The sequence below is a fragment of the Colletotrichum paranaense genome (assembly GCF_030867605.1).
Source record: "Colletotrichum paranaense strain IMI 384185 chromosome Unknown Scaffold_1.1, whole genome shotgun sequence".
NCBI classification, from domain to species: domain Eukaryota; kingdom Fungi; phylum Ascomycota; class Sordariomycetes; order Glomerellales; family Glomerellaceae; genus Colletotrichum; species Colletotrichum paranaense.
In genome coordinates, this window is record NW_026848959.1 from 2,298,020 (window position 1) to 2,320,627 (window position 22,608).

The 22,608-nt window shown below is 50.5% G+C and overlaps 11 protein-coding genes across 11 annotated transcripts; 4 read left to right on the forward strand and 7 right to left on the reverse strand.

The window, feature by feature from the left end:
- Window positions 1–460: 460 nt before the first annotated feature.
- On the forward strand, window positions 461–634 carry CPAR01_00835 (uncharacterized protein; the record flags this gene model as incomplete). Its single annotated transcript, XM_060485125.1, has 1 exon — window positions 461–634. One exon carries the CDS (start codon window positions 461–463, stop codon window positions 632–634), a length of 174 nt encoding a protein of 57 aa, XP_060355982.1.
- Window positions 635–1,859: 1,225 nt separating this feature from the next.
- CPAR01_00836 (uncharacterized protein) lies at window positions 1,860–2,543 on the forward strand (the record flags this gene model as incomplete). The annotated part of the gene is made up of 2 exons (XM_060485126.1): window positions 1,860–2,326; window positions 2,393–2,543. The coding sequence occupies 2 exons, from the start codon at window positions 1,860–1,862 to the stop codon at window positions 2,541–2,543; spliced, it is 618 nt and encodes a 205-aa protein (XP_060355983.1).
- Window positions 2,544–2,679: 136 nt separating this feature from the next.
- On the reverse strand, window positions 2,680–5,233 carry CPAR01_00837 (ferric reductase like transmembrane component; the record flags this gene model as incomplete). The annotated part of the gene is made up of 7 exons (XM_060485127.1): window positions 2,680–3,673; window positions 3,725–3,846; window positions 3,900–3,961; window positions 4,010–4,239; window positions 4,295–4,600; window positions 4,659–4,699; window positions 4,754–5,233. 7 exons carry the CDS (start codon window positions 5,231–5,233, stop codon window positions 2,680–2,682), a joined length of 2,235 nt encoding a protein of 744 aa, XP_060355984.1.
- A 1,956-nt stretch (window positions 5,234–7,189) lies between these two features.
- Window positions 7,190–8,833, forward strand: CPAR01_00838 (uncharacterized protein; the record flags this gene model as incomplete). Its single annotated transcript, XM_060485128.1, has 3 exons — window positions 7,190–7,518; window positions 7,573–7,767; window positions 7,837–8,833. 3 exons carry the CDS (start codon window positions 7,190–7,192, stop codon window positions 8,831–8,833), a joined length of 1,521 nt encoding a protein of 506 aa, XP_060355985.1.
- Window positions 8,834–9,676: 843 nt separating this feature from the next.
- On the reverse strand, window positions 9,677–10,986 carry CPAR01_00839 (uncharacterized protein; the record flags this gene model as incomplete). The annotated part of the gene is made up of 3 exons (XM_060485129.1): window positions 9,677–10,308; window positions 10,364–10,436; window positions 10,504–10,986. 3 exons carry the CDS (start codon window positions 10,984–10,986, stop codon window positions 9,677–9,679), a joined length of 1,188 nt encoding a protein of 395 aa, XP_060355986.1.
- A 1,112-nt stretch (window positions 10,987–12,098) lies between these two features.
- On the forward strand, window positions 12,099–12,921 carry CPAR01_00840 (uncharacterized protein; the record flags this gene model as incomplete). The annotated part of the gene is made up of 2 exons (XM_060485130.1): window positions 12,099–12,158; window positions 12,292–12,921. The coding sequence occupies 2 exons, from the start codon at window positions 12,099–12,101 to the stop codon at window positions 12,919–12,921; spliced, it is 690 nt and encodes a 229-aa protein (XP_060355987.1).
- A 355-nt stretch (window positions 12,922–13,276) lies between these two features.
- CPAR01_00841 (uncharacterized protein) lies at window positions 13,277–13,570 on the reverse strand (the record flags this gene model as incomplete). The annotated part of the gene is made up of 1 exon (XM_060485131.1): window positions 13,277–13,570. One exon carries the CDS (start codon window positions 13,568–13,570, stop codon window positions 13,277–13,279), a length of 294 nt encoding a protein of 97 aa, XP_060355988.1.
- Window positions 13,571–16,090: 2,520 nt separating this feature from the next.
- Window positions 16,091–16,379, reverse strand: CPAR01_00842 (uncharacterized protein; the record flags this gene model as incomplete). The annotated part of the gene is made up of 2 exons (XM_060485132.1): window positions 16,091–16,176; window positions 16,256–16,379. The coding sequence occupies 2 exons, from the start codon at window positions 16,377–16,379 to the stop codon at window positions 16,091–16,093; spliced, it is 210 nt and encodes a 69-aa protein (XP_060355989.1).
- An 838-nt stretch (window positions 16,380–17,217) lies between these two features.
- On the reverse strand, window positions 17,218–18,246 carry CPAR01_00843 (uncharacterized protein; the record flags this gene model as incomplete). The annotated part of the gene is made up of 3 exons (XM_060485133.1): window positions 17,218–17,860; window positions 17,924–18,076; window positions 18,164–18,246. 3 exons carry the CDS (start codon window positions 18,244–18,246, stop codon window positions 17,218–17,220), a joined length of 879 nt encoding a protein of 292 aa, XP_060355990.1.
- A 460-nt stretch (window positions 18,247–18,706) lies between these two features.
- Window positions 18,707–19,370, reverse strand: CPAR01_00844 (PLAC8 family protein; the record flags this gene model as incomplete). Its single annotated transcript, XM_060485134.1, has 2 exons — window positions 18,707–19,029; window positions 19,091–19,370. 2 exons carry the CDS (start codon window positions 19,368–19,370, stop codon window positions 18,707–18,709), a joined length of 603 nt encoding a protein of 200 aa, XP_060355991.1.
- A 1,874-nt stretch (window positions 19,371–21,244) lies between these two features.
- On the reverse strand, window positions 21,245–22,308 carry CPAR01_00845 (acetyltransferase; the record flags this gene model as incomplete). The annotated part of the gene is made up of 3 exons (XM_060485135.1): window positions 21,245–21,533; window positions 21,736–22,170; window positions 22,208–22,308. 3 exons carry the CDS (start codon window positions 22,306–22,308, stop codon window positions 21,245–21,247), a joined length of 825 nt encoding a protein of 274 aa, XP_060355992.1.
- Window positions 22,309–22,608: the final 300 nt, after the last annotated feature.

A 22,608-nucleotide genomic window follows, 5' to 3' on the forward strand; every position in this document is an offset into this window, starting at 1 on the left:
ACGCGCATGAAGAATTGGCCAATCATTTCCAAAAGCACAGCAGCGTTTTCTCGCGGCCATGGTGCTAAGCGTGTCTTTGATTATCGGGGCCTGTCACGATTGTTTTTGCCTATTATGCTCAGAACGATAAGAGGTGTCACAGTGTCTGAAGAAGTTGAGTGCTCTCAGGCTATTTTCTTGACCGTAGTTAAAAGAAGCAAAATATATCAATCAAAAATACTAGAATAGATGCATTGTCTCCGGTCACCGTTCAATTGATCTCCTTCGACTAAAGTACCGTGGGCTTGAACTCAGGCAAGCAGTTGTACCGACAAGTCACATTATACAATTATCGACAGCATGTCAGCTAAATATTGCACATCAGACGCAACCACCAATGGCAGAGAGTAAAATACATTACCCATCGTGGAGATGAACTCGCTAATTTAATTAATTCAGGAATAGGGATGTTCCTCGCATTATGCTTGAAAGATTAGTCGCCAGCCCTCTCAGCCTCACGGAAAAACTGCAACAAAACATCCACAGTTGTGGTAAATGTTCTCGAGCTATCAAAATCAAGGAGACCTCGCAATATCCGAATGATTGGCAAGCGACCTGGGACTCAATGTTGCAGGCAAAGTTGGCGAAGAAGTGAACCACTGCAGGACCAGGTGATAGAGGCAAAACCAAAGTATCGTCGTTTGGTACTGACCCTCATTGTAGAGTCTCTAACATTCGACAAATTGATTCAACACACAAGAGCCTATACTTCAGAAAGGGTCGCGGGAGGTCGTTTATATCAGGTCTCCATGACCTCTATGGCTCAAGTGAAAGTAAACACAAGCGTATGTTTTACATGATTCGGAGTGAGCTTAGGGTTGGCAATCCGGCGTTCCAAATACATATGTAAATCATCGCGAATTCGAAATGGTGTTTTGGGATTTAGACGGGCTGCGGTTCGTACATTTAAAGATCACTAATGCGGGAACTACAATCGACACGCAAATATCGTTGCAAGGATAATGGAAAGTTTCATGCGTTTTCAATCAGTAGGTGCACCCGTAACCATCGGCATATGATATCGAACTCACATGGTCAGTACATCAAAGATCTTAATTGGATACTGGCGTGCATTTTGTAGAATAGAGATCGTCAGGGGACACTCATTCTCCGATTCGCTCGTAGTCTGTGGGGTAAATACGGTAGATCCGATCGATGATGACCCGATGACATCTCGACGCTAGTCCGAGCGCCAGTTCCTTCCCCCTTGCTCCTTGAGGAGATGTGAGAGTAATCAGGATGAATTCAAGCACATGGTCATTGCAGTTTAATCATAGCCCAACCGTGAAGCAGTTCGGTGGTGAATAGAGTTACCACATATTAACCAAGACGGCGATCCGTCCCGACCTCAAACATCGTGTTTCTACTTTTGACATCAGACCAACCCCCCATACCAAAGCGCCTTAGCTCGACCGTGACACATTTCAACGCCCTACCTTACCCCATCGATCGTCGAAACCGTGGCTTTTTCCTCTCTAACCCAGAGTAGACCAAAAAATTACCAGTGCGGGACATTTCTTATTTCACGCCAGAATAGAGGCATCATAGATGTTTACGCCAGTGATGTCACCAATCACCGCGTCATTGGGGACCTATGCTCCTTCTCCCTCGCAGCATCCACGAGAATTCAACAAAATCTTTGTATTCTGCTCCATACTCGGCGTTCAATTGGGCTTACAAGACAGAAAGAGAAACTCTACGACAATCATCGAAACCAATTTTAGCACCGGGCGAGACTCAAGCACCACGACTTCCATCCTTCACGCACCACCTTAACCACAGCCGGACCACCACCTCGAGCTCCCTCCCACCCAACCAAAATGAAGAAACCCGAAATCACCGAAACCAAAACCACAACAAACTCCAAAGACGAACACTGGAAAACCCAAGCCCCCTACATCGCCCCAGGGAAATCACACCCCCACGGCGAAGCCTTCCACAAGAAAATCCGTGGCGCCTGCCAATGCGGCCAAGTAACCTACTGGCTTTCAAAAGATGAGCCCCTAGCATCAAAGTTCTGCCACTGCAGAGATTGCCAAAAGATGCACGGCGCGCCCTTCCAGTGGGCCGCCATTTTCCATAAAGAAGACCTGGCGTTCGATAACGGGGTTGATGGGTTGACGTTCTACTCGTCGGGGAAGAATTTGCAGGGCCACGATTTGCCGTGTAAAGTGAGCTGCGGGTTCTGCGGGAGTCGAATCATGGATGAGGGCAGGAACATGGTATTGTTGTTCCCTGGGCTGTTGCATTTTGATGGGGAAGAGAAGAGGAAGAAGTTTGATGTTCAGTGAGTACTTCCTTCGTTGTCAAGGTGAACGCTTGGCTGAAGGCCGTGATGCTAATCGCTGAGTAGGAAGCACATCTTTTACGGGCAGAGGGTCGTTGATCTTCCCGATGGAAAGCCCAAGTGGAGCGGCCTAGATGAGAAGAGCGAGCTAATGGAGGAAGAGGTTGTAGATGTGAAGCACAAGAAGCGGAAGACGGAGCATACCAATGGCGACTAATATGTCGAGCCTCTAGATGAAATGTATTTGTGTAATATGTAAATCAGTAAATCCAAACGCTTGACGCCATCTTATGCTCGTGATAATGCTCTATATCCAAAATAACAATCTAAATCGTCTCAAGATCCCTCATCGCTTACCAGTTGAAGCTTTCTTGGAAGTATTCGATTCTAGACCACCCACGGCCAAGCATTTCAACAACTGACTTTCGAGCATCGTCGGCCATAACAGCAGGCCCACACGCAATGACGGCAAGACTCGCCTTATCAGCTGCGGTGGCCGCGTCCTGTACCTCTTCACGAACTTCGGGACGCCCGTGAAGTAAACGAACCTGCTCCGGCCACTCCTCTGGCCGCGCAGCATTCGATGCAAGACTGTGTTGTGTAACATAAATATCGACCGACAACTTCCCACAATCAAAGGCGTCTTCAAAGTCATGGCGTAGCACATCCACCGCGAAGCTCAGTTCGCGGACTGCCCAGACGATCTTAATCGACCGAGTCTTTGAAGATGCCTTGGTGAGCTCTGCGAGGTGGGCGAGCGGCACCACAATACCACTGCCTCCAACGATGAAAAGGAGGTCATCGAACTGGTTGAAGGGCTGCTTGTGACCGTAGGGACCTTCCACGAGGACGCGGAGGCGTGCAGGGCGGGGCCACTGCGCTGCTGCATCCTCACGTAGGCGACCGGTAAAGCTGTCGTACGGGCGGATGAGGAACGTCATTGATGGCTCGCCTCTCCTCGGCTCGTACCCAACCTCAGAGATAGGTTCTATATCATGCTCTCCCGCTACGAGTAGGGGAGTCTGCTCGCTAGATGACTTTCTTCTAACGTTCATGTTTGTCGTTGTGCAGGCCATTGTGAATGGGTGGCTTTCCCAAAATCGCTTGTCGCTGAGGACATGGAGGTAATAGTAGGTGCCAGCCTTGGGCTCGTAGAAGCTAGTCGAGTATGGGACATTGATGCGGACGATGTTCGAGTTCGCGTCATACGTGGCGAGGGCGAACGTATTCCAGAACTTGAGGTTGAAGGACAGCGTCCGCGACATGCGTAGAATACGATCGCCAATCCAAATGAGGCAAGGTACCCAGAAGAGAATGTCAAACTGCCCAAGGAAGATGGAGACGTGGCTAGAGTTCATGAGTACTGGGAAGTCAAGAGAGAAGAATGTCGAAACTTACCCAAGCATGGTGATGAGGACAAGAATCGACAGTAGAATGTGAAGAATGAGAAAGAGCTCGTATTGCTTTCGTCGCATCCAAAAGACGGAGGCAAAGAGCAAGGCGCACATGCCAACGGTAGCCTTTGGTTTGAGGTCAGCATATGCTACTGAAAGCCCAAGAGGGCATTACTCACAAACCATCCTTCAATCCACCACATCTGGTGCCAATACGACATCCAGTAATTCCAATCGCCGTCTGAAACAAGTTAGCTTTGAACTTCGCAAGAGGTGGTGTGCGTCCTACCATCAAAGACCAGAACAACGTAGCCGACGGAGTGGATGACAGCTTGGAGCGTCGAGACGCGGGCAACCCAACGGTGGAAGTTGTTGTACGTCCCGAAGTCCCAGCCGGTCAGCCACATGAGAAGGTTGTTCCTCATGCCAAATAGCCAGATGATGGGGAAGTTGGCGAAAGAGATGATGCCGGTTCTATCGGCTACATAGCGCCAGACCAAATGGTATTTCTGCGGCCAACTAGGGGGGCGTGAGCTAGTAAGGTAAGGCGAAGAGTAGAGCAAGCTACACTTACTACATGTGACCGGAGAAGATCCAGTACCCGTGCACACAGAAGAAGACGTTCGCGGCAATAAAGGTGAAGATGGTGAGACTCTGGATGCGTGGCGGAATGGTGCACCAGCCGAGATTCTGAGAGCAGCGGTAGCCGAAGGTGGCGGGGACGGTGATGTATCGCTTGAGCCAGAGGGCGGACCAGTGAAGGATGCTGGACGACTTTCGTGAATCCCATTCCTGCTTTTGAAGGTTTCCGATGGCCGACACAAGGCGAGATCCCAGCCCGATGGCGACAACGATGAACCAGAAGACAATCACATAGAACCTGGGTATGAGAAATTAGCGACCGCTACCCAAGCATAGACGAAAGCGAGGGCACGTACCCATATCTGTAGTGATTACCGTATGTGTACTCGACGGATTCCTATGTGTTGTCAGTCCTTGAGTTCCAGTCCGGGGAAATACTTGGGTCCCATACGAGAGAGTCGAACCAGATCTGATAATAAGCGTCCGCAGGCAACACCACCTCATTCAGCACAGTCGACGAGTTGGACCCTTCCGCTTTAGTCAACCTCCGCAAGCCAGCAATGTCCTCATCAGAATAACCAGCGACGATCTCAAAGGGCGGTAGCGAGGTGTTCATGTAGGCCTGGCACGTGTGGTTGACATTGCTCAAGCCAGCGACACGGTGCGTCAAGTCGCAGTGCAGGTCGGCGCAGAGGTAGAGCGACTTGATGTGCAGCTGGCTCACGCACTGCGGGATCAGCCTCGACCTTGAGGGCAAGCTCCCATTGTAGGACTGTGTGTCGTTAAACTGCGGTTGGCGGAGGGTGTTGGAACATGTGTCGAAGCAGACGCCGCCGCTGCCTGCGAGGGCCGAGGCGGAGGCGACGAAGAGGCACAGTGCGGCGATGAGGGTGGGCGGGAGTAGCCGGAGCCCCGACGACGGAGCGCGCATATTCACGGCCGAGTTGCGGGTATTTGCATCGACAAAGCAAGCCGACCGTGGGGTGCGCGTTATGCCGATGCACGGGTCCCCGAAAAGGTCGCGATGATGCTGTTGATATGTCGTCGAGAGGTGAGGTTGCAGGAGGTAAAAGCTGAGGTTGCCCGGGCGGGGAGACCTCAGGACAAAAAAGTAAGGTGGAATTCGCTGAGTGCAGAAAGTGCGCTTGGGGCAGGTGGCAGGTGGGCAGGTGGGAGAATTTGATCTTATCAGATCATCTGATTAAGCAATTGCCCCACTTTACATGCTTAGGTTATCGCGAGAACCCACCGGCATCGGCTCGCCGCGGCTGCAGCGTCACACTTGGATGTGGGCCGACACCACCTTGACCATCCATTTATAATTCACGTTTCGTGTGAGGCATTGCCAACGGTCTCCCTGTTCACAAGGCCTCTATGGAGTGGGCTATACCACCATCAACACTCCGCAGTCATCTTAACAGCACACAGAGCGGAAGGAGGGATTTCCTAAGCTTCAATGGCTTCCTTCATGCTAACTGAGTAGGATAGAACTCAGTATGTTCTGGGAATCTCTTCTACGCACTACTAGAAAGATTTAGGTATTTCTCTGGACAGGTGCTTCGTACCTATGGGGACCTCAAGTCTGCTCCAGGAAGCAAATCGCGGAAGAAGCCACTGCATGAGTGACCAAGACCGGGATTGGCTCGGCAGCGATCCGAAGCTGGGCAACCGACGCCGCCCCGAGTGCGGCAAATGTAGCTGTGGCGGATCCCATCAACGTCTGCCCGCAGGCCCCACTCCCGGTCAGGACCGGCCACATGTATCGGTGCAGCCGAATGAGGACCTCCGTATTCTTGCCAGAAGAGAACTTTGCGACCGCTTGTAAGAACATATCCTTTGCGCTGGGCCAGATTGTATGTGATAGTCTGGGCTTGATGCTGGCGGATGGCAACTGACACGCCGACTCAGGGTATTTTCCGAGGTCGTTCTGCAAGCATGCCATTCGAAAGAACCAGGGATGACCTCGTTTGATCAACCTCACCGCTACGGGCGTTCCCCACTGCGGGCACAGCGGATTGATCTGGTCAACACTGCCAGACTGATCCCAGAGTAGGGTAGGTATCTATGCTGCTGGAGGTACCGATAAACTGTCACGATGGTATCACTGTTTCCTGACACCAATTGCTCCCATATGAACTCTCGACCCTAGATGCCCACAAATCCTCCTAGCAGCTCCAAAGACAACGTCAGTGGTCAAATGGATATAGATTGGCAAACTCGTCGACGTGTCCCGAATCACTCGACCCGGACCGCCCACTCGAAATCCACTTACGATGAGGCACAAGTTCGAACAAAAAAGAAACTCTGGGGCATATCTCATGCTTCGAGCTCTTTCGGAAAGAAGATTGTTACAGTCTCTAACATCGGCAGGTTAAGTCTATCAGAGGGCTACGGTATTCAAGACGTTTATTGTAAATACCAGTTGTCGGCTTCATTGATGACACTCATGAGTGAATGCACGTGACAAAGGTTTCTCGTTCTAAAGCCATTCGACCAAGGCAGTTAGCACGTACCGCAGTAGTGGGGGATGCAGGGATCAGTCCGATGATGCCAATCAGGTCGGTGGACTTGGGCCATGATGCTGAGCCATTCACGTGCACGCGATTGTGACTTAGCTCCCCCAAGGATGATTAGTGCAGCGTCAGCTCTCATATCTGACATAAGCCGCTCATACTCATTTGTTTCCTACTGGCGGAATGAACGAAGAGGTTAACCATAATGAATCTTGTTCCTTGCTGACTGTATGAGCTTGACTTTAGCGAGGTGTAAGCCATTGGGCTAGGTAATCCACAGGTTCTAAGGCAAATATCTCTAAATAGAGATGAATTCCTCCTTTTTGTAGACAAATAACTTCTCAAATGTACCAGCAATCTTTCTTCGAGTCGTCATGTTTGGCACTCCACTAATTTACTCCGTAGCCATAGTGCTACTCTGCTACATTATCTTTAACCGCATCCAACAACGACATAGGGGTCCATTGCCGCCTGGACCCAGAGGTTTGCCATTTCTCGGCAACATTTTGGATCTTCCCCCTTCCGGAACCCTTGAATGGGTACATTGGCAGAAACACAAGGAGCAATATGGCCCAATCACCTCAGTATCTGTGCTTGGCCAACGTTTCGTCATTCTCCATGACAAACAAGCCGTGCTTGACATGTTGGAGACACGCGCTCTGAAGAGTGCGTCGCGGCCTAAGCTGGTTTTTGCTGGTGAGCTGTACGAGATTCACTTCCACGAGAATCGATTGTTGAACTAATGTGATTTTCCCAGAGTCGGTTATGGAGACATCATGGGCATGATGCCGTACAATAAGAAATTTCGATTGCATCGGAAACTTACGGCAACTCAAGTCAGTAAGAAGTCGATCATACGATTCGAACCGATCCAAGAGCGTGAAATTCTGCGGTTCTTGAAGCAAACATACGAAGACTCCAACAGCGATACCCTGCAAGGCCATTTGAACCAGTAAGCAGTTGCTGTTGTATACCTTACTCAAGAGTGGGGGGATGAATAAAACCTGACTTTGTAATCCAGATTCGCGGGCTCTATCATGCTACGAATTCTCTACAATTACAGAACGGACCCGAAGAAGAACGACCCCATCGTGGACATGTCTAAGCAGGTAATGGAGGATTTCTCCAAAGCCACGAGCCCAGGTGCCTGGATGGTTGACTTGATCCCATGGCTAAAATACGTCCCGACTTGGATGCCGGGCGCGGGGTTCAAAAAGACGGCTGAAATCTTCCGACAACATCTGCTCCAGGGAATTGAGGTTCCCTACGACTACGTTAAGGAGCAAATGGCGAACGAAAACGATGATGTTTCGTACGTCGCTGGCTTGATCAAAGACCTTCATCGAAAGATTGACCCTGAGGAGAAAAGCGTTATCGGCTGGACAGCTGCATCTATGCTAAATGCAGGCACTGATACGACTGGCGCGATGCTGTACTCCATCTTTGCGGCCTTGGTCGTATACCCAGAAGTTCAAAAGAGAGCACAGGATGAGATTGACCGCGTGGTGGGCGACTCACGTCTTCCTTCATTCTCCGACAAAGACAGCCTCCCATACGTTCACGCTATAGCACAAGAGGCACTTCGCTGGCACACACTTGCACCCATGGGCTTCCCGCACTTGACTACTGAAGACGATACTTACAACGGCTATTTCATACCCAAGGACACGCTTTTGTTTCCTGCAGCTGCGTCGCTCATGCACGACCCCAACACATATCATGACCCAATGAAGTTTAAACCTGAGCGGTATTTCGAGCCGTTCAATGAACCTCCACCAACTGATGTTGTGTACGGATTCGGACGCAGAGCTTGTCCCGGAAGGTATATTGCCGACCAGACAATATTTTTATGTATTGCACAATTTTTGGCGGTTTTCAACATTCAAAGAGCGGTGGACGAAGATGGAAGGGAGATTGAGGTGAAATACGAACAGTTGCCGGGTGTTATTGCTCGTGTGAAACCTTTTCCGCACAGAATTGTGATCAGGAGCGAGAAGCACCGACGCTTCGTCAAATAATCTACTAGTACTACTTTAGGCTTTCGCAGCTTCTTCTTATCCAAGTCACATATAACACAGATGAGATCTTTCACCCTGGCATGATCAGATCAACTGACGAGTCCCATGATCCTGCTAGGTCCAAGACTGGCGAGGAGCATATTCGAGAGCTAGAAATGCTTCGGACTTTACAATTTCTCGCAGTCGATCTCCCCGGCAAAAGCTCCACCACTCGGCAACTCTGCCGTCGTGTTTGGCAATAGACTGACTAAGTGGATTTATCTAAGTCATGTTTTTTACCTACTCTCGGAGTGCACACCGCGAGGAGGCGACTTCCCTTGATGCTTGGCGTGTCCATCTGATGCTGCCCACGCTGCGTTTATGTCTCACCAGCGGATCCCTCGCGTACATCCCGCCGGCCCCGCTGCTTTTGGGACCTGTCGCGGAAACATCCTGGAGGATTCAAATATCGACGACAACGCGAGATTCTTCGACCACTGTCAGATTAAAGCAACGATTGAGGGGACTGTCCGGTCCCATCGACCCATCATAGATCACTCTGTCGGGCTTCAGGGAACTTCTCTTACTCCCTTCCGCTCCATAGCGACACATCACTCCCCGGACCACTAGGGTCGATATGTCTCGAATGGTCATGACAAAAATCGCGTCCAGCATCGCAGACTCAAATCTTGCCCATACCACAAACCCGGAGAATATGAGCTTGGGAGATGAACCCGGTACAGGTCGCGCAGCAGCTAGCTCCTAACTAAATCATTTCGTGCGTCGCACTAGTTTTTTACATGACGTCTTGCCTACATGTACCCAGAGAACCTGGTGTGCCCGACTGATTCAATGGCTATGACACTACTTGGTATCACTGTCCTCCTTAACCTCACTGCTCTCTTGAGCCTCACTGCTCTCCTTGGCCTCACCACTCTCCTTAACCTCACCAGTCTCCTTCACCTCACCATTATCCTGAGCCTCACTACTATTCTTCACCTTACTGCTCTCCTGTATCTTGCTTTTTTTCTGAGCCTCGCTGCTCTCTCCAAGCTCACTGCTTCCCTTTGTCTCACTCCCCTTTGGGGTTAAGGAGACGACCATGTCCAAAGCGGCTTGCAGTCTCGTGGTTACTTCATTAGACTGACCCCCAGCCTGCAGGATATCGCGAATGGCCTTCGTCCAGAGGGTCCATACACCGAGATTCCAGTTCTTCGTGTCCGTCTCCGCCATGTTCTCGTAGATGAGTTTTCCAGCATGAATAAACCAGTTGGATGCCACCAGCAATCTACATTCGCCGAGCTTTCCAGGAGGAAGGGGCTTCTCAAGGGCGAGTTCGATGTCGACGCTTGGATACTTCAGGGCCCCAGGACGTGGCTGATATGCTTTGGAGCCATGATACCGGGCCAAGAACGAGGAGAAATTGACCCACTCGTCGCAAGTGAGGATGAAGTCCTTCTTTGCTTCGGGTTCGGTCGGTTCAGGCCGGTCAGATGCTTATTGTAAAAATGAGAAAAGGCCTAATATGTGAAGCTGGTTGGTTCGACTTACCAAATTTGGCACTCCAGTTCTCGTTACACATTGAGGTAAAGACTGGGTCATTGTGGTATGCATGGTGTTCTTCCTATGAGAACTCCGCCGTAAGCAACACACTTCGTGGAAAGGAGAAGTAGAGGGAAGTAGAAACGTACACCATAGCTCCGGTATGTCACCTTGGGCAGATTCTGCAAGTCGATCAGAAGGTGCACTAAGCAGTCTTGGCGAGGATCGTCATAACGCAGTAGCCATGACTGGTAGGAAATCGTGCCGTAAACGCCGGCGAGGTACATGGGCCAGCCTTTGTCGTCCTTCATATAAGGCTTATTAAGAGGGTCCCAGCTCGAAGGAAGGAATTTAGCCCAGTAATCCGCTCCTATACGGAGTGAAGCTTCAAGAGTGGCCAGGTATCCTTTTTCAGGAAATGAGAGGAGCATTTTGAGAATGATTGAAGCGATCTCTGTTTCTTGCTCATCTCCCCAACTTTCCAGGTTGACTATCTGCTCTTCGAGCTCAGCTCTCCAAGGTTCGACGGGGGACGCTGTCTGGGGCTCTTGGCTGCTGCCGACAGACACAATCTTATCGCCGGATCGTTGAGGGTTGACAGATCCCTGAGATCTCAAGGTGTCCGTGGTCATTTTTTTTGGAATGATTTGATGATGAGGTGATTTGATAGAGTGATTGGACGAAGTGACTTGATAAAGCGATGTGTTGCTAAGAGTACTGTTGAGATGATGAAGGTAGAACAGTTCACAATGAGGGTAACAGGTTATTAAAAGCCGAGGCAGGAGGCAGCCTGGGGCTGTGAGTTCATGAGGAGAAGGCAAGTTCACCCGTTGGAGAGGTCTCCTCACGTGGCCGGGGTGGTAAGTGGTCACTGCATAATAAGCGCCGACCGTTGCACAGCCCACCCAGCCAGCGCATCGCCGAACCACCGTGCCGGTACCGCGGCCTCACAGTCACAGCCAGGGTCCGAAACCTGCCGGGTCACCGAGCACACCGGCCAAACCAACACGAAATCGAAAGTAACTAATAATAATCGAACCTTGGGCGACTTTCGGACATGCCTTGCCGGGATGTAATCTTGGAAGCAGGGTTTTTCTTCCGCGTTTGTCTTTATCAATCGTTCAATGTTAGAAGGGGTCACTTTTTTTCTCAATGACCCAACCAACATCAAGTCCAAACTGACAAGCAATCATTGGACCGCCAGCGACTTGCCAACACAACTTTTCGGGCGGCAATGTTGGAACCAAAGTTTTTTCCTCTCGCGCTTCTCGCTACAATAACCAGCGCTTCACTCCACGCACCCAACTCAACTTTGACTTAGAATTCATTGGTCGATTGGCAAGATGAGGGAACTTGACTGTCCTGGTTGGCTGGTTGCGTGTTTGCGTCGTGGGTTTCTCGGAGTGGAGCATTGTGGTTGATCGTTTGATGTTGGAACAGGGCGCTTTTTCTCGACCCATCTAACGTCCGGTTGCTAATTATTGCAAACGCGGCGGTTCCTGTAGATCTTGAGCCGAGAGACTCGAAGTTTGATTTCCCTCTACTTAAGAGAGTCCGGAATGTCTCATCTCGAGGTCTTTCTTCATTGCTCAGAGCATCCACATCCTGGAGAAGTGACCTTTTCTTTCCTACTTCTACTCGACTCAATATTACGTTGACAGCAATTCCTCAATCGTTACCATTATTTTACATAGTACTCTTTCACCTTTTCTTTAAATATCTTCCATCACTCCGAATCGACAAGATGGGCAATAAGCAATCTACACCGCAGAGACGCAACACGGACAACGCTGAGGAGCACCTTGTGAGTATCCTTTTTCTGTTTCACCACAATACCGCATTTTATCAGACGGCATGCAATACATGTAGCTCCAGTGTTTGTTGGCAAAAATCAAATAAAGCAGACCGTGATTGGCTGACTTCTCGGCGCTGGACAGCAATACCATACACTTCACGGTCCTGTTGCCGCGAAAGATGTATCCAAACATCTCGAGACTGTACCCCCGCCTCACACACGCACCCCATCCAGGTACCCTCATGAATTTCGTGGCACTCAGGTCCGGGGTGAAGGACCAAAGACCTTTGACGACTTCGCCACGGGTCCAGGTCGATCCCAGGGGCCTACTGGTCCTATGCAAGAGTATCCCATCCCACAGTCTGGCGAACAATTCAATTTCCAGTACGACCGTCGCCCCTTGAACGCGCGCCAAGCAAATCGACGCCTTCATCCGAATGAACGAGCAAATGTGATGGGGCCTGCCGACGGCCGACCGGCGAACGATCCTTTTCAAACCCGGGCTGCGGTTCGTGTGGCACAAGTCAATGGCGGAGAGAAAATGGCCGTTGTTGGTGTTATGGCTCATCCGACGGGTGATACGGCGAAACTTGTGCGAGCACCCCTTGAGCCCCTCGGCCGTGAGGGTCGGCAAGAGATGACGCGGCACGCTGATGAACGTGGTCGTGTCCGGACGTACCCGCCCCGTGGCATCGACGCCAAAGTCTACGAAGATGCCGAGACTAGATCTGGGAGGGTACGGCCGCCTGCCCATCCTCAGATGAGGGTGTGATGGAGCTGGCATCCATCGAATGACGGCAGCAGTACATACTCGATGCATGTCAAGTTAGCATGCTTTGCCAGATGTTATCCCCATGGTTGGTGAGGCTTAAATGGACTTTAAGCGGCATTCAGCGACAAGGATGTCTCAAGCAGAACGAACTAGAAACCATTTTCTTCCGGATAGATAATACAGGGCTCTGTTCTCAACTATGGCTATGATTATCAGGTCTCTATTTCCCTCAAGCGGACCTATCCAGCAAGATATATGATTCGCTATTGCAACTGCATGCCGCTGCCTAGAACCACTCATCGTTCACCATGCTGTACCCAAAAGGCGAAAGACCAACGCTTCAACTACCGCCATATTAAAGTTGGTAGCAAGCTCCAGCCTTGGGGCTGGTGAAAGACACTCCACTAGGGTGGTAGTTCTTGCCTCCCTTGTACGAGTCGCACCAGCTCTGCGGGACATTGGCGCAGTTGACCGATAGGTCGCCGTAAATGTCAGAGGAGCTGTAGACCTGTCCCTTTTGATCGTTTTGGCACGTCCGCTGGGCCCAGGTTTTGAACTGCTCAAAAGATCCGTCTCCCTTGGCTGAGATGGTGACCCAGTTGGCGGCCATCACCGGGGTGATGAGGGCGAGGAGGGAAAGCTTGACCATTTTCTAGTCTTTGTTAGTCGACAAGTTACTTTGTTTTTGATCGAAAAAGGACGAATGTTTCAAAATGGCATACTTCTAGTTCTTGCTGTAGAAATTGCGTATTCGTATTGTTTTGGGAGAAAAAGCTTGAGTGCGGTGTCCGTCAGACTCCCGATACTCGCTACTACCAAACAGAAGCCATATTTATACGAGAATAACTTCAACTCCTTACGCTCCTGACTTCGGATATTGCGGATTGAACGACCCTCGGACACGCCTAGTAGCTTTTGGATTCAATAACTTCTGAAAAGTCAAATTAAATGAGTTGCGAGAGCGAGACCCACCTTACATGGGTTTCGGCACCCTCAGGATAGTTGCACTCGCAACTTGTTGAGTTATTAATGCGAAATGAAGGAGTCTGCATTTCCAAGTCAACTAGACAACTAATTCCTCAAGTAAGTATGTGAAGTCTATCTTTACATGAAGGAAGTCGCTGTTACGTGTACTATAGTATGCTGTATTCGGGCTAATTGCCTTCCCTGGAAAGACCAGAGGTTCGAGTTCGTGAGACTATGACTCGTGCTTGGGTCGAACTTTGACCGGCTATGTAGACCGTGCCGAGCAGAAAATCACTGATCTCCATTTCTTGTAGGATTTCCCGTTCTCCCCGGCTTAGATCGGTGATCAACAAAGCTTGTACTTTTGCTGGGTATTCCGGCTAAAATTCCAAACACATCTCTGTTCTCTGAGCAATCAGGCTATCGGACGGATGAAATGCCGCGTGCGCATATAATTGCTCAATTCGGGCCAAGAATTTATACTCTAGAAGTCTTAAGCTATTTTAACTTCCAACCAATAGCCCTAGCACAATCTTACCAACTTGATCTTTATCCGAGGGCGATTGTTATTGATCAGCTCCATCTTCTCATACGTTTCGTTGTCATCCGACAATTATGAACGGTGAAACTTAGGACTTGAGCCGCTACCTCAAGAACTAGAGCACTATCCCATCATTCTTTTGTTCACACCGCCATTTAATTCGTGACCTTGAGGAGTGTCCTTGGACGTTGAAAATCGCAATGATACCAACCGTTGTATCGAACCTGCATTTCTATGCACAACAGTAGTATAAATGTCACCCGCTTAGTCCAGACTATAGCTGCTGCATCATAAGAAAATAAACCCAACTTATATTGACTGGAGATCTATATCACCAGACAGATTCTGATCTTACACCAAGTCCTCAAACCCGAGGGTAGCACCAGCAGTCGAAGTTGTTTCCCTGTCCATCTTTGGTTCTGACGCTGTTAGGAAATGAAAGCCAGGTAGAAGGAGTTTGACAACTTACTGCAAGCACACAAACGACAATGACCCATTGCAATCAGACTATTCAGGACGTCAGTGCCTTTTTCAAGACTTGTATGTGATTACAACGGGAACGTACACTACAGAACTTGGCGCAGGCGTTCTTCTGAGAGTCGTATACGCATGTCTTGGACTGCAGTGAACACTCATGTCAGTATAAGCTCAACAGCAACATATAACGTGTCAACCATCCTTTACGTACCCCAGACGGGGCACAAGCATTATTGCCTGAGCAAGTGATTGTGGCAGAAGCCACGACTGCCAGGAGGGAGATAATAAAAACTTTAGAATGCATGTTATCAGATTTGTTCAAAACGTTCCGGGGGTGTGATCTGAAGAAAAGTGTGCCAACATTGCTCTAATGTACTTTTGGCGTCTGTCCTTTTCTCTTTTGCAATCTATGGGCCACTATCAGGATGCAAAAGGCTAAGTATCTGATTTGTCGAGTCCACATCACTATCACCAATATGACTACATAACTCCGCCGGAATGACACTCAAACTGGAAATCAGCTGGCTCCACACACCGCATGAATGCTCCATTCACTTGTCAACATCACTCTCTCTCTCTCTCACCAGCTCTCACTAACATTCAGTCCATCGTGTTCTTTGTGTGACATTTCTGCTAATGTCCGCAGTCCCATAGCAACAACTTCATTGCATCTCAGCCTGTTGCTTTTCAATAGAAGACTCGGATCGCTTCAAGTGGTACGTTTTTATCTCGGGTTTCTGTGGGTACAGAAACAGGAATCACTGTCTTTGGGAATTTGATTCTTGTTTCCAGATTGGCTCGCTGGGCCATTTGAAGTGTGATTAAGGCAAGGCTCATATGAGGTCGTCAGTGAATAGGTCTTCTAATTGACAATACATATCTCCGAATCGAAGGAATTGTTTCGAGTGACAATAGATCATGCTCTGTGCTTGCGTGACTGGGGACAAGAAAGGCAGTTAAATCACTGGACGACATTCGTCCGCGGCTGAGTTAGCGCAGTTTTGAGCAATTTATGTGATTGTTCTTATCTAACTGCGAACTCTTGGTGAGCTACATGTGACTATCGACAGAGTCGCCTAAACCATGACTCTTTCTCCACATAGAATGAAGTGAACGTCCTGCCATGTGACATCTGACCTCCTAGAAGTTGCGCTCCATCGAAGTCCAAGGAACAAGCCATTCCGTCTAGTTGCAGTCGTTGCAGTGCAACAGGCAGTTGGTCTGGCAGCCAGCGCGCTGGAGGGAAGACATGCGGTCAGGTCCGCCAAAGTCTTAGAGAAACTTTGAGTTAGCACCTTCGGACTTGATCGCTCGGCGGGAGTCTTCCAGCAACTTAATGATGCTACTTACTTTTGTGGCATTCGCCAGCGCACTTCGCGCAAGTTCCCTGGTAAGGGGCGGCACCACTGCATCCGGCCATGACAGCAGGGACGATGGCAGCGGCGATGAGGAGGATGGTCTTCGCGAACTGCATTGTAAAGGATGATTATGGGGTTGGTGAGGAAAGAGTTGATGTAGATGGATGGCTTTGGGTGTGTTTGAATGTGATAATGTTGTAATTGTGGTTGTTGATGTTGTAATCGAGTTCCTTCAATATCGCGAAGACACCTGCCTTTTATAATGTCCTCTAGACTGTCGATAACTTTCAAGGTCTGCTATGTAGCCAATCGTTTTCTCTAAAGCCGATTGACAGATTATCCGAGGCTGATTGAGAGAATTGAAGCCCTGATCCGACTTCACCAATCTCATGATGGAAGGAGCTCAGACATCGCCTCGCTCATTCTCTCGAAGCAGCGTAGCGCTTACAAGAGTGGATAGTCCGTGAAGGAGGCTGTTGCAAGCATTTAGAGTTATCAATCTCTCTGCGGGTTAGATGTGGGGACTCAGGCAGCGGCCCGCAATCCTATTACCTTGTTCCTGCTCTAGGCATCGACATTCTGCCGGGCTCGAATGGCTTGGCTCGCACTTCCTCGCACTCGAGCATTCCATCAGCCCGCCGATAACCGTTGATCTCTACTGAGACAGGTTGAGTTTAAAGCTTAAGTAAGCTATGTCTCTCGGTTTGGAAGGATTTTGTTACGGGAAGAGATTATCACATCTTTTCTGGATATTTGGCTCAAGTCGTATCATTGAAGTAACCAAGCGTCTTGGCAGAGTCAGTTCTAGCTTCCTTCATGTGTAAGCCATGGGCTATCATGAGGAGTATCTAAGGCTATGCGAGCTCCTGAAAATTTGAGGGCAAGCCCTTCGGCATAAAAAACTCAGTAATCTAAGGCGATCGACTGTTAGAGCCCTTTCCGTCTTCCCGTCCACTAAATCCAACCACCCTCGGTGACGTTCATGTCCCTGGCCGGACTTCTAGGTGGTCGAGGAGGAGGCCTACTCGCCCCTTCCAAAACACCAGAATCACCTCTCGATACGCTCTTCGATGGGCCGCCGTAATCATAAACAGACGACACAGGAACATTGATGGCCCCCGCATGGAACGGTATCATACTATCTCTCTTTCTCACGGGCGTCACTGGCCCTCCAATCGCAGCCTCGTGAGCCAGACGTTTCTTTTTCCTGGCCCGGTTCCAGATGAAGACGGTCACACCTAACAAGATGCCAAGAAAGGCAAGTGCTCCGACGATAGCCCCTGTAATTGCAGCAGGCGAGGCTTCGCCAGAGGAACCGGATGTTTCCGAAGGGATTCCAGGTAGCAGAAGACTCGTCTTTGTGGCGAGGGTAACTCCAGCTGTGGGTTGTGATAGTTCGGCTGTTGTGGTCGTCTTGGCGTCGTCACTGGTTTTAGGTGAACCATCTTTCGTGGTGGCTGTCACTGTGGCCCCTGGTATGAAGGATTCTGCCATTAAAGTCCCGACACCAGAGACTGAGCTGCATTGTAAGAGTGTGTAAGTTGCAGTATTGTCAATCGAACGCCAAGTCCAGCAGTCCGTGTTAGGATATGGCCCACTATCCGTTGTTAGTGGCTTCGATAAAATCTCAGTTGGGAAATCCTATATAGAATCGACTTACCAGCAGAGCTGGCCGGGCTCACATGCCCTCGGGGCTTTGGCTGTCTGCACGCAAGTCGTGGGTATGGGGCTGCCGCAGCCCATGTAGGACCCGGAGGAGATACAGTCCGCGGGTGGATTGATACAGGCATAGGGGATGGGCTCTTGTAAGAACCTGTGGACTTATTAGCTAATGTCGTTCGTCTGTCTTGCTTACTTGCGTGGCGTCGGAACGGGCCACCTCGGGGAAGGGATGCTTTACCCTAGAGTATTCGTCGCGAGCGGTATCCAACCGCATATCTCTTCCGCTGGCGCAACGACATTCTGGGAAACAATCGCGGCCATATTCGCGAAAAGATGAGGAAGAAGTCAATTTTGCATTGGAGAGGGGTAGTGATGAGAAATCAAGGGGGACAGAGAAGCATCTCGCGACAACCGTTTTGTAGTTGTGGCAAGCGTAGTATGATTCACCGTTCAAGGCGAGCTCGATCGAAAAGGGCTTCAAGCAGTCGTGACTCCAGTGATTCACTGAAGTGAGTGATTTGGCGAGAAGTATCAGATGAATGATCACCATGTTTGATCAAGCTCGGCCAGCTCAATTACTAGCAAGAAATATTACCAGGCCCATGTGCTCGAGACTATCAGTCGAATGACAATCGCATCAACCCGAGTCGGCGGTGTCATTGCCTTCAATTCCCACGGGTATACCATAACCAATAACCATCATTACCAAGACAAAAACCACGCCGTAGCCTCATCTACCTCATCACCTTCCCATTCGCAACCAACATCACGGAGCCGTTGCTCAAGCTTGCTGTGGCGGCATGTGCATGCCCTCCTTCTGCGGTTGGTACCCCTGGACAATAGGCCCCGTCGACAGACGCGCCTGCACCTCCTTGTCCTGCTGGATGAGCGCGCAGCACCCGCACCAGTAGCTCACGCAGCAGTCGGAGCCGCCGGAGCCCTTGATACCGAAGCGCTCGCGGATCTCGCCGCGCTTCATCATGGCGTAGATCCAGCCGCAGCCGGTGAACCAGGTGATGCCGCACATGAGCAGGCAGTCTGTGTTGATGGCCTCGTACGTCTGCATTGTGGGGTCGCGCATGCGCTCTGAGGTCTTGCCGAGGACTGTTGGGTGATGCGTAATAGTTAGGGCTCTTGGGTATAGAACGTGGAGGGGAGAACTTACGCAAGCACGGGAGACAGGTTCCCACGATACAGGTATCACAAGGACCGCAGTCCATCAAGCTTGACTGCCATTCCTGGGTCTGGACATTGGCGCCTTGAACGTATTCTTGCTGCATTGTCTGCTGGTGCTGGGGATGGGGCTGGTGCTGGTGCTGGTGCTGGAGCTGCTGCTGTTGAGGCTGTTGTTGCTCGTAGTACTGCTGCTGTTGCTGCTGCGGTTGCATTTGAGGCTGCATCTGGGGCTGCTGGTACTCCGCCTTGGGTTGCTGTGAGTAGTCCATGTTGACGGGTTGCGATGCTTGATACTGGTGCTAATGGGTGCTGAAGGTGACCGTTCGAGGGCAGAGGTTCCAGAAACAGAGAAACGTCGAAGAGAGCGTCGAAAAGCCAAAGAGCGAGGGTGAGGGATTCCGTGGTCTGATATACAGCAGCCAGTGGGCTTCATGTAAGACAAGGCGCGAGCAACGCTTCGACGAACGGGCTGATGGCTGAAGGCCTCAATACGGGTTGGACGAATGCAGACGGCCGATCACATCTCAAGAGTGGCCGCATTTGGTTTAACGGGAGGTGCCCAAGTAGTGGCTTAAGTCACCAGTGGTCACACAATAAAAGTACCTTGATCTCGTAGCTGAAAAAAAATATGGGAATAAAAACAAGCTTCAATACAAATTACCTCGTCCCCAGTCCAGTCCACACATGCGCTAGTGTAGGCTGCTGCTAGACAACGCCAATAGGCGTTTTTGATGACTTTGAGACAGGGACGTGCTTCTCGCTTGGGGGAATGAGGCTTTGCTCATGTCAAGCACTTTTCTCCGGTTCTCTAACCATTCCTCTGGAGTCTGGCAGGCCCATGGAGTTCGTAGCCTTGGTAGCGTTTTGGAAGGAGAGATGAACATCCCCACAACTCCTTTACTCACCTGTCGGCTGCCTGAATCCTGTGCGTCCGAGCCATAGCAAGAACTTTGTAGCCGATCAGCGCCGGCGTAAGAAGAATATGTCAGACCATGATCCGTGAATCCATTACACACTCGGCGAGTCGGCATGCCCCTCGACCTCTCGTTTCCCCCCTGTGGCTTGCTGGTCGAAGCGGTGATTGGAGACTTTGCTAACAGAGGCAGCAACCGGCTCATGCATCACGGCGGGGACGCTAGGCCCGACGATGTTGGATTGGCGTCCTAGGGCTGAGCTTGGCGGGCAAGGGGGATTTCGCGAGGCAGATTGAGGGCTGTGTTTGGCATTTCTTCTCCAAGCAAGGGGTATTGAGTTCACCTTCTTTCGTGTAGGTGTATTTTCCCGAGACTGTGAGATTTGGAGCCGCTGACTGTTGGCACGTGGTGGGAAAGTGTGCAACATGAGGGACAGTGCCATTGATCGTAGTGCCTGTGGTCTTAACGCTTCGCTTCCTCCCTCCAAGTTGGGAAGAAATGCCTGCCGGGTGTGGTGTGGGCCGGGCCTCACTCCGTCGTGTTTCCAGTGAACGGGCTCTGGCAAAGACGGGGCCAACAATGATCGGCACAGCTAACGTAGGCAGACACAGCTCTGAGTTGATCCTAACCGTGGTGATCGAACATGAGTCGTGGAGAAAGGTGCGTGAGAACTTGAGCAGAAGGGTGAGTGAGTTGTTCAAGGCAAGGCTCAGCTCAGCTCCTCCAGCTCACTGCACTCGGATCCAATAGCTGCGATAATTCCGACGAATGGGTGGAAACGGTCCCCCGATTTTAGGTTGGGATTTCCAGGCTGTCCCTGCAGTGGTCCCCTTTTCTAAACCCCTTGCAAGTTCCTGTGGTTACACTCTCTGACCCCTGTCATTCCATCTCATCTTACCATTTTGAAGGGTCCCAAGGAAAGGAGTGAGACTTCCGATGAGGCTTTGTCAAGCGGGCTTCAGCTTCTATTCATGGCCTGACATTGCCCTAAGCTGACTTGCTTCACTGCTAGATCATTAGGTAAACTGCTTGTCAAAATGGGCAGTCAGTGATACGCGACGATATAACATCTCTCCATCGTGTAACGCTCGATGCTGTCTAGTACTTAGGAATCTACATCGGGTTTGCCTATGTACACAGGCCCTCTTTTTGCAATACGGAGTCCGTCACCGAAGATGGATGGTTCTTGATGTCGGAGCAATTTCCGGCATATGGACTCAAAATACACATCACGCGTCTTCATTCACCGCACCAACCTCATCCAGATCTTCCTTCCCCTCACCCTTCTTCTTATCACGAACCCTCTTGCTCATGATGACATAATCCGGCACAAACACCTTGCCGAATCTCAACTTTCTCTCCACAGGCGACAGCGCATCAATCTCGAAGCCAAGCTTCTCATAAAACGCGCGCGCATCTGCGTTAGCGATGAAGCATGTCAACATCACCTTTTCAATTATGGGAATGCTCTCCGCCACTTTTACGAGGTAATCCATAAGTGTACGACCCACGCCCGTGCTGCATCGTGTTCTAGTTAGCTTCTCTTCACGTCATTGACAGTTGGAAGTGTGCGCTGCCGGCATGAGATCCCGATCCTCCTCCGTGATGGTGCTGACAGCGCGATGGGCTGAGCCCCCCGCCTACCGGTCCCGCGCCGATTACCCTCCCCCGGGCTCATCCTTCGAGCAAGAAAACACGTAGGAAACGTCCTAAAACTCACCCTCGTAATTCCTCTAGGAGGTGGATCTCATAGCAGTATACCACAGCCTCACCCTCCTCAAAGGTAGGCATAAGACTCGTGAACCCACAAATCTTGTCCTCCGCAGCATTTTCGCACACCTCACTCTCGTCATTACCAGCGGTAGCTGCATCAGGTGCTGATGAACCCGACTTTTTGACGAGGATATATCGCAATCCTCCACTCTTCATCTCCCTCATCTTATGCGCCGGCCGCCACCCATCTTTTGAAGCGCGGTAATCGGCTCCACTGGTGTAGTCGATGAGATCGAAGCACGCTTTCAGCTCACTCTGTGCGAGCTGCGCCGGGGACTTGAGTGAGAGGGTGTACGATGTGCCGCTCTTGGGGTGCGTCCAATTCGTCCACTCGGGGCTGGCATCGTTGTGTGAGACGTGAGCACCCGGGAGAGGTTCGGAGCTATCTTGAGATACGCCTGCGTGGATGTGAGACGAACCTGGGCTGGAGATGGTCCCTGATAAAGTCGGCATCGGATTTGCGGTTCGCTGCCTCGATGGGGTTCGTTGGGGCCCTGCGGCGCTTGCGGGGTGGTGCCATCTTTCGGTTGGAGACGGGGAAAATATGAAACTCTCGTGGCGTATCTACAAGTTCAAGCGAAGAGAGAACGAAGGAAAAGTCAAGCTATGCAACCTTTAACTCCTAATTTGGGGAATGAGAACTCGGTGTAAAGTGACAACCCAATTCCACAGACCTCTGTCTCCCGTCACCGAGACCCTTGCTGAGCACTGGCTTCAAGTCCCGAAGTTTCCCCGTCCTGACCTCATCCACTCCAAAAAGTTTCCACACTACAGCCCAGAGCACCAATTGGCTTTGAAAGCATGAAAGCGCAGCAGTCTC